The following is a 13295-nucleotide window of genomic DNA, read 5'->3' as shown; positions in this document are numbered from 1 at the left end:
CTTATTGCTGCTGCATAGAACAGTAAAAGCCTGACTGGATTTCAAGGCAATTAGTTTGGCAGCAGCCCAAGAAGGGGTTTCAGGGAGAGCCAGCCAAGACAGAAAAAAGAAAGATCTAGCAGGTAGGGCAGTGACTCCAGGTACTTGTAGCTCTGGCATATGACAGTGGCTGTAAAGCCACAGGCAAGTGGCTTTTTTTGTGTGAAATCGTACCCCAAATGTTGGGTGCCAAATGTAGCATGTATAACAAAAATTCAGAGCAGATATTGGGGTTCAGCCTGAAGATCAGAAAAGCAAATCAGCCAGCCATTGACTCTTTTTCCTTAGACTGAAAATAGGCTATCCTGTCTCCATGAATTTTCAAATTGAGACTGAGGGTGAGATCTGTCTTCTCCCTTTTTATGAGCTGGGATTAAAGGTATGCACCACCTCTGTCCAGTCTTGATGGCTAACTAGTGTGGCTGCTGGCATTAAAGGTATGGGCAACCACTGCCTGGCCTGTATGACCAACTAGTGTGACTGTTTAGCACTGATCTTTAGGCAAACTTTATTTATTAAAACACTAATAATATACCACTATATGTCACTATCCTTTTGGTGTTACCCGAGTGTTTTGGTCATTGTGATGAGATACTGGAGTCCTCAGGTGGGCATGCAGTCTCCCATTGTCGCCATCAGGTCCCCTGACCTAATTCTCTGAACACATGGTGGAGCTAAGGGCACATCCCGTTTTGACTCTCGAATCTCTTTGGATTGTTTCTTTGTAGGTCCTGTGTTGATGCGTTCCTATTGTCTCTATGTCCTCCTGCTTGCAATCAATGGTGTGACCGAGTGTTTCACGTTTGCAGCCATGAGCAAAGAGGAGGTTGACAGGTGGGTAACGTAGAATGTGCACGTTTAATCATTGCCTTCGGATGAAGTGAAGTAACGTGCTTATCTTTTACTTTTCATTCTGAGCGTGGATTTGGCTACACTTTTCTCAGAGGCCACACTATACTACTAGTGTGGTCTCTCCCTAGGACCACCATTGCCCCGACACAGTTTACCTGGTGCTTCCCACAGTGGGTCTAGTAAACCAATATTCCGCTTCCTTTAGTGGGGGATGGGTATCACCCTGGGAGTGTTGTTTTTGTTAGGTTTGTAGACAGCCTTAGGAAAAGCTAGTCTTCATCCCACCCCATCCCTGTTCAAGAGTGGGCCTCAGCTCAGGGCTTACTCAGTTACTTTGCTTTTTCAAGAAGCAAATTCTTAGGTGTAGTAGGGAGGAGCGGGCTGCATCCCACCACCCGGCTATCTTTTTTTTTTTAATTTATTTATTTATTTATTATGTATACAATATTCTGTCTGTGTGTATGCCTGCAGGCCAGCAGAGGGCACCAGACCCCATTACAGATGGTTGTGAGCCACCATGTGGTTGCTGGGAATTGAACTCAGGACCTTTGGAAGAGCAGACAATGCTCTTAACCTCTGAGCCATCTCTCCAGCCCCCCACCCGGCTATCTTACACATGAAATAACCACACAGAAATTATATTAATTAAATTACTGCTTGGGCCCATAAGCTCTAGCCTCTTATTGGCTAATTCTCACATCTTGATTCAACCCATTTCTAATAATCTGTATGTCACCATGAGGTCATGGCTTACGGGGAAAGATTCAGCTCTGACCTGGCAGCTTCATGGCGACTTGGCTCTATCTGCTGCTTTCTTCCTTTCAGAATACAGTTCTGTCTTCCCCACCTATCTAACTAAGTTCTGCCCTATCAGGCCAAGCAGTTTCTTTATTGATTAACCAATGAAAGCAACATAAATACAGAAGAACCTCCTACACCACTTAGGGGTTGGAGAGATTAATTGTTCAATGATTAAGAACACGGGCTATTTTTCAAGAGACTCAGGTTCAAGTCCCAGTACCCACACGCAGCTAACAATCTTCAGTAACTCCAGGGATCTGTCATGACAGCCTCTTCTGGTCTTCTTGGGCAATGAATGCAGGTGGTGTACAGACATGGATATAGTCAAATCACTTATATCTATGTAAATTCTTGTCCCTAGGGGACTTGTAGTTCTCCAAGAATCTCAGGACTCTGTGACATCTTTCCTAAGAAGAAGGCTCAAAGGCAGATGTGTATTTCAACACACGTTCTTCTTATCTCTTAGCTCCAGATTGGGACTTCTGCCCTGGATCCTTCGTCAGTGGTTCTAACACTGACTGTGATTCAAAATCTTCCATGGAGATACTTGTTCACCCTACTTTTACTACTCTCCTGTTACTTCTGTACAAAGTAGGCCCTTGTGCATGTATTTTAAATTTTCCCTCATTTTCGTCTTTTATAAAAATCCATCTGCTAGCCGGGCAGTAGTAGCGCACGCCTTTAATCCCAGCACTCGGGAGGCAGAGGCAGGCGGATCTTTGTGAGTTCGAGACCAGCCTGGTCTACAAGAGCTAGTTCCAGGACAGGCTCCAAAACCACAGAGAAACCCTGTCTCGAAAAACCACACACACAAAAAAAAATCCATCTGCTTTTTATATCCTCATGCCAAAATATTAGGATGGTGTTTTATGATGACACTGTAAGATGAGGAAAAGGATAAAACGATAAGGAGAGAATATGAAGGGTGGTGTGAGTGAAGAGGTGTGTGCCCTCCTCTCTAACTAACCACTGTCTCTTGAGTTCTGGATCCTTGAAGGTTTTCATGCTGCCTCTGTTACCTTGAGTACCATTGCGAACTTCAGAGGCTTGATCTAAGGGTGGAGTGAGGAAGGGGTAGCCCAGAGTCAGGGGTCCTTCTCTCTTCTCAGCACCCTCTGTCTGTTCTCGTCTTAGACTGCTGCACATAGGAGCCTGATGACTTGGCTGCATCGTGACTGGAGTGTAGCCAAGATAACTAGCCCAGACTGAAGCCTTTATCTTAGGGAGTTCTGGTCTTCTCCCAGGCCAATAGAATTGGAATTTTAGAAGATGTAAACCAGGGAAACTATTCATTACTAGTGCCAAGCAATCCTGAACCTGAAGCCATGGAAATGACTGGTCTGAGTACAGTATGACCCGGCACACATGTAAATGCATGTGACAGAAGCAAGGTTCCGTAAAGCAGGAAGCATCTCACTTACGCACAAGATACATTGATTCTTCTTATCTCTTCTATCTCATTCTTCAAAAGAGCTACATCTCAGAGCAGGTAAGATTAGATGGCTCAGTAGGTACAGATGCCTGCTGCCAAGCCTGAACCCTGGAGTTCTAACCCGTGCTTGAAGGAGAGAAGCGACTCCTGCAAGTTGTCTTAGATCTCTACATGTGCAAGAAGCACATGCGCACCCTCATACACATGCACACATGTGCACCCAAATACACATGCACACATGTGCACTGCAGCACATGTGCACCCTCATGCACACACGCACATGTGCACACTCATACACACGCACACAATGCGCACCCTCATACACACATGCACATGTGCACCTCACACACACACGCACATGTGCACCTCACACACGCACACATGTGCACCCTCATACACACAGACAGCCATCGCATACAAACAAGATACAATTTAAAAGTCTTAAAGACACATTATGACCTATTGAATTAATTTGCCAGCCTATTAGTAGATCACAACCCATAGTCTTAAATAGTTGTCTACACATCCTCTTCACCTGGGGGAGACTGTTTCTCAGTCACTCTCAACAGTCCTTAGTTGTACCAGAATTTTTCTTCCGGGTCACCAACCAGCTCCCAAATCATGGCACAGAGGGGTCACTACAGAAGAAGAGATACAAAGACTGTGAGAGCTGAAGGAACAGGAAGTTTAATGTGAAACAGGAAGTTTATTAGTTTTGAATGCTCAGCCTTTGCTTAGCTCTTTCTTGCTAGCTCTTATAACGTAACCTGTTTCTCTTTATATATGGTTTACCTCGGGTTTTTTACCTTTTCTTACTTTCTTGCCATCTTTCTCTGGCTGGCTAGTTTCTGGCCCTGGGTGTGTCCCTTGTTCTTTTCTCCTCCTCTCATTCCTCCTTTTTTCTTTTCAAGCCTAGATTTCTCCTATTTATTCTCTCTGCCTGCTAGCCCCACCTATCCTTTCTCTGCTTAGCAGCTATTAGCTGTTCAGCTCTCTATTAAACCAATCAGGTGCCTTAGGCAGGAAGGTGAAACATATGCAACGCATCTTTACATAATTAAACACGCATCCTTACATCGTTAAACAATGCAGCATAAACAGAAGTGACACCCTTTACACAGTTAAAGCAATATTCCACAGCATAAATAAATGTAACACATCGTTGCCTAGTTAAAATATCCCACAACACCTAGTTGCCTGGAGCTAAGTTGCCTTTTGTGCTTTCCCCTGTCCATTTTAACATAGCTATTGGTATTGTCTTTGTTTGGGTCATGTGCAGGAGCCATGTTGTTAAGATTTCATTGGTGTAGCTTCTTCCATTTCTAGGGAACACAGCCTCACAGTAAACTTCCTGTTCCTTTGGCTCTTTCAGCCTTTGTGTCTCCTCTTCTTCTGTGACCTGAGTCTCAGGTGTAGGAGTTGTGTTGTAGATGGATCAGTTGAGACTGTGCTCCACAACTCTTCATTTTGATTGGCTGTGGTTTTTTGTAATGGTCTCTGTTTGTTGTAAAAAAAAGAAGTTTCCTTGATGGGGGTGAGATTACACTTGTATCTAAAGATTTGGAGCTAGGAACTCAGAGTAGTAGTGTGGAAATACAAGCTCTTGTACACTTATTGGTCATGAAATCAGATTTTTTACTGAGAAGTAAATGAATGTTCTTTTTTAATTCTGGATGAAATTATACATCCTTTGTTGGAGTACAGTGTGTGTGTGTGTGTGTGTGTGTGTGTGTGTGTGTCCGTCTGTCTTATCATACACTCTAATAAAGCAAGTTGGTCAGTCCTTGGGTGGTTTGCAGCCTCAATGTGCTGATTCATTTCTCTGCTGAACAAATGTAAGCTCCACAGGATAGGAGCCATGCATGTTAATGTTTGCCATTGTCCCTAGCAGCCCTCACAGTCCTTTACAGAGTTGGCATTATTACTCAGGTCACATTCATTGGAGATTCAGCTGAAAAGGATTTTTGTGTTTTGATTACAAAGAATCACCTCATAAATTGTTATCCTTAGAAGTGTAAGTATTGGGCTGGAGAGATGGCTCAGAGGTTAAGAGCATTGCCTGCTCTTCCAAAGGTCCTGAGTTCAATTCCCAGCAACCACATGGTGGCTCACAACCATCTGTAATGAGATCTGATGCCCTCTTCTGGCTGCAGGCAGACACACAGACAGAATATTGTATACATAATAAATAAATATTTTTTTTTAAAAAAAAGAAGTGTAAGTATCTTGAATTGTATGTGTTTTGTTTAGGGGTCTCATTTGCATGTTAACTACGTCATATTCAGGGTTATAAAAACATGGGTTATGGCTGGGCGTGGGAACACATACCTGTAATCTTAGCTCTTGGGAGGCTGAGGCAGGATGATTATGAGTTTAAGGCCCCAGGGTTGTAGATGTTGCTCAGTAAAGAATGCTTGCTTAACTAGGTGGTGGCACACACCTTTAAACCCAGCACTTGGGAGGCAGAGGGAAGTAGATTTCCGCGAGTTCGAGGCTAACATCATCTACAAATCAAGTTCCAGTTGTAACTAGATCTACAACATAGAGCAATCCTGTCTTGAAAAACAAAACAAAACAAAAGAATGCTTAGTTTGTGCATTGTGAGGTACTCTCTGAGTACCTCAGAGACACACACACACACACAGATTGAGATTCCGGAAGGCCAGCCAGCCTGAGCTATATAGTAAGTTAGAGGTGAGCCTAGACTACATAGAGACACTCTGTCTCAAAACAAAACAACAACAACAAAACTAAGGACTGAGCCAGGTATTGTAGCTGAGGCCTATAATCCTTGTACCCTGGAGGTTCAAAGTCAGCATGGGCTACAAAGTGATACGCCTTGTCAAAAAAAGGAAAAGCATACAAAGGCAAAGGAACGTGCCTAGCATAGGTAAGGCCTTGGGTTTCTCTAGCACAAGAACTAAACCACCCATCCCAGTCCGCAACACACATAAAAACATTGAATTATGAGTAATATGAACTCAGATCTCTCTGTGAGTTAATATGGCCACTTTTTTGTGTAATGTTCTTGTCTTCGGGCAAGATACTTACCTCGCCATGTTGCTTGTCTCCCCAGGTACAATTTCACCATGCTGGCACTGTCTTCCTCATTTTTGGTCTTATCCTACCTCCTGACCAGTTGGTGTGGCAGTGTGGGCTTCATCTTGGCCAACTGCTTTAACATGGGCATTCGGATCACACAGAGCCTTTACTTCATCCATCACTACTTCCAGAGGAGCCCCCACAGACCTCTGGCTGGCCTGCGCCTGTCGCCAGTCCTCCTCGGGGTGTTTGCCCTCAGTGGTGGCGTCACTGGTGTTTCAGAGGTAAGACTCCCTTCAGCCTTCACCCTACTTCAGGCTGCCAGTGTCCTTCCCTCTAGACTCTCCCCTCCCATCCAAAACAGACTGATCAAGTGCTTGTCGCCTTCTTCTCCAGACTTAAAGGGCAGTACTTAACCCCTAGTCTCTTCATTGTGCCTTTTATCTGACTTAGAAGCCAGATGTAGGGCTGGAGAGTTGGCTCAGTGAATCAGAGCACTCACGGCTCATCCTGAGGACCCAGGTTCAGTTCTCAGCACCCATATCAGCTCTGGTCTCTCTAAAGGCATGGTGCACACACACCCAGAGGCACATATGCACATAAGTTTACACACATAAAATAATTAAACCTAAAAGAAGAAGCAGCTGTATGGTAACTGAACCCTGGTTTGTCTGGCAGTGACACTAGTTTCTCTTCCAGGCGATCCTCTGCTGTGATCAGGGCTGGTCTGCTAGACTGGCACACATCGCTGTGGGGACCATCTGCTTAGGAGTGACCCTTGGGACAGCGTTCTTCACAGAGACCAAGCTAGTCCACTTTCTCAGGACTCAGTTTGGTAGATCCAGACTCAGTGACAAAATGACATGACTTTGATGCTGCTCTGACACTTTTGGTACCTGGACCCACCGTGGAGTGGTTCTTGGACAGTGTGTGTCGCTGTGCAAAAGTCCTTCTGTGAATGAGCGTCACCCTGGAAATGATGCCAGAGAAGAGAACGCCTAGTTGAAGCCTTCCAACTGAAGGAGGAATATCCCTTTAAGTGAAGACCAAAAGTCCATTTTGTTAATGAATTAATTCCTTCTGCATGTGATTGACCTTTGAAGTTACATCTTCTAACGAACTGTCTTAGATGTTAATGGTTAGTCATCATTTGACCAAGAAAAAGCGCTGTAGCCAGTGACCCATCACAAGATTCTGTAAAAGTAGTAGGGAGCCCTGAACTCACACCAAACAAGAACAAAGTGTGGCCTGAAAGTTGTGACTTTCCCTGTGTCAGTGTTGTGGCTTTAATTTTGGGAGAAGAAAAATCCAGCTCAATAAGAAATATTTTTGACATATTTGAAATAATGTTTACAGTCCTGGGGATTGAACCCAGTGCCTCTACAACTGAACTATATCCATAGTCCCAGCCCTCACAATGAAAGAAACCAAGAGATGCAGATCAGATCTTTGCTGTCATGGTCATGCTGTATCTCCCAGAACAGCTCATGTCCTGGAATAGAACTCAGGATTTCTTAGTTGTAAAATTAATTATGGAAACTGTCAGATGACCTTAGATGTAGCCACTTGAGAGGGGCAGCTTTGATGGGAAGTGTGAGCTGCTTTGTTCCTTAAGGGCTGCTGCTTCCCAGCTTTCTTTAATTTTGCCATGGAAGTTGCACAGGTGATTACCACAATTACATAGATAGCTCTTTTTATCCTTGAAATAAGACAGGACAAATTGCATATGGCAAGAATCAGAGTCAAGGACTGGAGGGATGGCTTAGTAGTTAAGAGCACTGGATGTTCTTCCAGTGGTCTTGAGTTCAATTCCCAGCATCCACATGGTGGCTCACAACCATCTATAATGGGATCTGTTGCTCTTTTCTGGCATGCAGGTATACATGCAGCTACAGCACTCATGAAATAAAATAAATCTTTTTAAAAAAAACCATCAGCGTCAAACCCTCTTAGCTGACACATTATTTCCAATAACTGGTCAGTATATTCCAATGCTGAGCAAGAGTGGCAGGCCTGAAGGTTTGGGCCTGCAGGCTACCTCATAAGCCAGGCTTCCTGTACTGTGCACACTGCTTACCTGCAGGTGAGATCATCAGGCCTTTCTCTGGGTTGGAGAATAGTTTTCTTTTTTTCTTTGAATTCCCTTTTTGATATGGTTGCACAAACTTGATCTTGACTGTCAATAGTTAATAATCCTCTGGCACAATATTTGCCCCTGGAGGGCCAAAAAGGGTAACTAGTACTATGCACTAAAGAGCATGCATTGGGCCAGGAATAGTAACACACATCGTTAATCTCAGCACTTAGGAGGCAGAGGCTGATGGATCTCTCTGAGTTCAAGGCTAGCCTGATCTACATATCTCAAAACAAAAAGCAAACAAGCAACAAAACTCATGCATTTGTCTATTTCTTTAATTGTGTGTGTGTGTGTGCAAGTGCCATGATGCATTCACTCAGAAGTCAGAGGACAACTTTTAGGAATTGTTTCTACTGCTATGAGATCCAGATACTGAATTCAGGCTACCAGGCTTGTGTGGCAAGCATTTTAATTCATTTTTATCTTATCATATCTATATCCTCCCTTTTTCCTTTTCAGAGTAGATTCAATAATCTACCCTTTTATTCTATCATATTCTATATTCCCATTTTTTTTTGTTTAAAGATTTATTTATTGCCGGGCGATGGTGGCACACGCCTTTAATCCCAGCACTCGGGAGGCAGAGGCAGGCGGATCTCTGTGAGTTCGAGACCAGCCTGGTCTACAGAGCTAGTTCCAGGACAGGCTCCAAAACCACAGAGAAACCCTGTCTCAAAAAAAAAAAAAAAAAGATTTATTTATTATGTATACAGTATTCTGTCTGTCTGGATGCTTGCTGGCCAGAAGAGGGCACCAGATCTCATTACAGGTGGCTGTAATCCACCATGTGGTTGCTGGGAATTGAACTCAGGACCTCTGGAAGACCAGCCAGTGCTCTTAACTGCTGAGCCATCTCTCCAGCCTTTTGTTGTTGTTGTTCTGTAGCTTTGGAGCCTATCCTGGAACTCACTCTGTAGACCAGGCTGGTCTTGAACTCAGAGAGATCTGCCTGTCTCTGCCTCCTGAGTGCTGTGGTTAAAGGCATGTGCCACTACTTCCTGATTTATTTATTTTTAAGGACTTTATTTTTTAGCAGAGCAATAATAAATTATTTTATTGATGTCTTACTATATAGGAAGCTAATGTCTAGGCCTAGAAAGAATTTTTTTTTAATCAGCACAGAGACCACAAGTAAAGATATAAAATACAATATTTTAAATCTTTTTAAAAGTAAATGTTTTATACCAGTAGAGACATACTTATTGAACACCTTTATATACTCTATGGCTATTTCAGAGTTTAAGAGTACATAGGAATACAACCCTGCAGACACGTGGCAAGCAAGCTGGACATGGTGGCTCATGGTAGTATTATCAGTGAGACAAGAAAAAAAAAATCAAGAATTCAAGCCAGCTTAGAGAACATGAGGCTATAGAATAAAAATAAAGGAAGAAAAATAAAGGTCACAAACCCTGTTCCCTTTGCCCCATGTGTCTTCTTCAGCCATCTCTGAGAGATCACAGTGCCCCGAGGCCTGAATACACTGGATGCTGATCCTGTGTGGTCCCTACACACCCTTCACAGGAAGTATGTATACTGCTTCCTTAAGTTGGAATGTTGGTGCACATAACTGAAGAACCACACAAAAGGCATGTGACTAACTCACAGGCCAAGGACAAGAATGAGAGAAGTGTCACAGCAGCTTTTACTTTAGTGACACCAGTGTGACCTGGACCTCTGCTTCACTCACCAGATACCAGAGATTTCCATTCCTGAGTCACTGGACCCTGCTGACCCTGAACCTTGTTACATTCCCCTAAAGTGATGAAACTTGCTACTGTCACAATGTCGTTCTGACTTCACAAATGCCTTAGGCAGAAGCAACCTGACTTCACTGTGCTCGGTGGTGAAGGAAGCTGAAAATTCCGCAGCCCTGGGCCTTCCAATAGCCTCTTCTTCTGAATGTCATCTGTACCATCCTGTGAGAGGCCTGGGCCTGGGAATGGAACTGGGTACTCACTCCATCAGAGCTCGTCCGTGAGCAGCGACTAGTTAAGACATGACTGTCGCTTTAGTCACGTTGGGAGGTGACAACGGAAAACATGTTTCTAGTTCTAATAGTGCATGACTTTCTCCAGCCCTGGTGGGTGAGAGAAAGGGAAGCCTGAGGAGAGTGGCTTCACTCTGGGTAGCCTGACCGCTGCCTAGCTCACCCACGCCTTGTTTTTATGAACCTCTTGTGGAAAATCACGAAACAGTAGGCATGATGGCATGAGTCTACAGTGCCAGCTCTCAGGAGGCTGAGACAGGACACCAGTCTGGGCTACAGAGACCCTGGCTCAGGATAAAGATGCAGAGGAGACCTGCTGGGGCTACAGAGACCCTGGCTCAGGATAAAGATGCAGAGGACACCAGTCTGGGCTACAGAGACCCTGTCTCAGGATAAAGATGCAGAGGAGACCTGCTGGGGCTACAGAGACCCTGGCTCAGGATAAAGATGCAGAGGAGACCTGCTGGGGCTACAGAGACCCTGGCTCAGGATAAAGGTGCAGAGGAGACCTGCTGGGGCTACAGAGACCCTGGCTCAGGATAAAGATGCAGAGGAGACCTGCTGGGGCTACAGAGACCCTGGCTCAGGATAAAGGTGCAGAGGAGACCTGCTGGGGCTACAGAGACCCTGGCTCAGGATAAAGATGCAGAGGAGACCTGCTGGGGCTACAGAGACCCTGGCTCAGGATAAAGGTGCAGAGGAGACCAGCCTGGGCTACAGAGACCCTGGCTCAGGATAAAGATGCAGAGGAGGAAGAAGGCATCGTGATGGGTGGCTCGGTGAAGAAGGTTGCCGGGGTCCTCTTTCGGGTGTCAGGAGAGGCTCAACTCCCAGAGGGAAGCTGGGAACCCTGGAACTTCAGTCCTTCACTGGTAAAGGTTGAGCCTCTCCAGCCCCAGAGCTCATTTTCAGCTCTCCTCCTCCTGACAGAGCCTGCCTTGAGATCACAAAGACCCCAGATAATGAGACATTGTAGCCAGAAAGCAAGCAGCAATGTTTTCCTTGCATACATTCCCATTTAACTAGCCATGCTACTAAGAGAGCCTTCCTTGTTTCCCTAGTGTGTTGACAGAATTCCATAAAAAGACAGATTAGCATGGTATGTCTTTATGTTCTCAAATTAGAACTGAAGATTGCTCTTTTCCCCATGTGGCTTCCAATACCCCTAAGAGGCATTTCACTAAAGACAAGAACATCTTCATGTAGATATGCAGATGTCAGGCTTCAGGGGGCAATTGAAGGACAGAGCCACTTAGGTTAGTGTCTTTTGTAACTCAGTGAAGTCATGTGGCAGTCTGGCTGCCAGCAGGGCTCATGGGCACAATGCCCAGATACATGCCTTGTGTTTGCCCCTGCTTCCTTTTGGCTCTCCTGCAGCAGACCTGGGATAGGAGGCCTGGTGAGAGGCCACCAGAGGATGTCCTGTCTTCTCGTTTCTTCTATGTACATCGTCAGTGGAGAAAGTTGGTTATGTCCTCGTCTCTATTTTTAAGCATCCATCAGGCATTTCTGTGTGTGTGTGTGTGTGTGTGTGTGCGCGTGTACATGTACATGCATGTGCGTATGGTGTGTGCGTATATGTGGCTGTGATTTTCTTAGGGTGCTCTATTGCATTTCATGCATTGGGTAATACTTGTCCCGGCAGCCCTTCTCTAGCTCACTGACCTTGAACACATCTTCTTTACTTGTCTACATGTAACATATTATCTACATGTGACAAGTGAGGTACCATCCTACCAGGCTTTGCTGTCCTTCCCCAGCATCTCTGTTCATCCAACTCGAAATTCTGCTATGGATGAGTTAATAAAGGACAGAGAACCTGAGATAGATAGATAGATAGATAGATAGATAGATAGCAGCTCTTGGCTAAGTTAAAGCTTAACAGAGAAGTTGTCTAATCAGAAAATGAAATAAATGATGTCTTAACCTTTACGTGTATGCTTCTGCAGTATATGTGTGTGTTTGTGCACATATGTTGTGTGTGGTGGTTTAAATGAAAATGACCCCCATAGGCTCATAGGGAGTGGCACTGTAAGGAGGTGTGGCCTTGTAGGAGGAAGTGTGTCACTGGGGGGAGGGCTTTGGGGTTTCAAATGCTAAAGCCAGGCCCAGTGTTGCTTTTCTCTTCCTGCTGCCTGCTGATCTGGATGTAGAAGTCTCAAACACCTCGCCCGCACCATGTCTGCCTGCATGCCATTGTGCTCCCTCCATGACATCAATAGACTAAATCTTTGAACCTGCAAGCTGCTCAGCTAAATAGTTTCCTTTATAAAAGTTGCCATGGTGGGCTGGAGAGATGGCTCAGAGGTTAAGAGCACTGACTGCTCTTCCAGAGGTCCCGAGTTCAATTCCTGGCAACCACATCGTGGCTCACAGCCATCTACAATGAGATCTGGTGCCCTCTTCTGGCATGCAAGCATACATGGAAGAAATGTTGTATACATAATAAATAAATAAATAAATCTTAAAAAAAAAGTTGCCATGGTCATGGTGTCTCTTCACAGCAACAGAAAGCCTAACTAACACACCATGTGTGCCAAGGCAAGAGGTCAGTGTCAGGTGTGGCACTCTCTAGGTTTTGAGACAGTGGCTCTCACTGAACCAAGAGCTAGACTGGCTGGCTAGCGAGCTCTGAAGATGTGCCTGTCTTTGCCCCTCTCTGTCCCTGCCCCCCGCAGTGCTAGGGTTACAGACGTGCACCACCACATCTGTCTTTTACTTGTGTGCTGGAGATCTAACTACTTTGTCGATTGAGCCATCTCCCCAGCACTCCACCCACCCACTCACCCCTCTACCACCCACACCCACAGCCACCCACCCAACCCTCCACCTCCACCCTTCCACCCCCACCCCTCCACCCCCCACACTTTTTTTTTAAAACAGAATCTCACTTTGTAGCCCAGGCTGATTTTGAACTCACAATTTTCCTGCCTCAGCCTCCCTGGTGCTAGGATTGCAGGTATATGCTACCATGCCCACTTCTAATGACTCTTGTGTAATTG

At 45.0% G+C, this 13295-nt stretch overlaps 1 protein-coding gene across 1 annotated transcript in view; it reads left to right on the top strand.

Annotated features, from left to right (window-relative positions):
* Rft1 (RFT1 homolog) overlaps window positions 1-8029 on the top strand; it is a 43011-nt gene extending 34982 nt beyond the window's left edge. Inside the window, exons 11-13 of the mRNA XM_041662714.1 lie at window positions 768-873; window positions 6201-6450; window positions 6866-8029. Coding sequence (XP_041518648.1) covers window positions 768-873; window positions 6201-6450; window positions 6866-7033 — 524 coding nt within the window. The 3' untranslated portion in view covers window positions 7034-8029. The remainder of the gene's footprint in view (window positions 1-767; window positions 874-6200; window positions 6451-6865) is intronic.
* Window positions 8030-13295: the final 5266 nt, after the last annotated feature.

Source organism: Microtus oregoni, unplaced genomic scaffold (assembly GCF_018167655.1).
Source record: "Microtus oregoni isolate MIOR12 unplaced genomic scaffold, Mior012 000013F_ref0000133, whole genome shotgun sequence".
Taxonomy (NCBI): domain Eukaryota; kingdom Metazoa; phylum Chordata; class Mammalia; order Rodentia; family Cricetidae; genus Microtus; species Microtus oregoni.
This window is presented reverse-complemented; position numbering and strand designations above follow the sequence as displayed.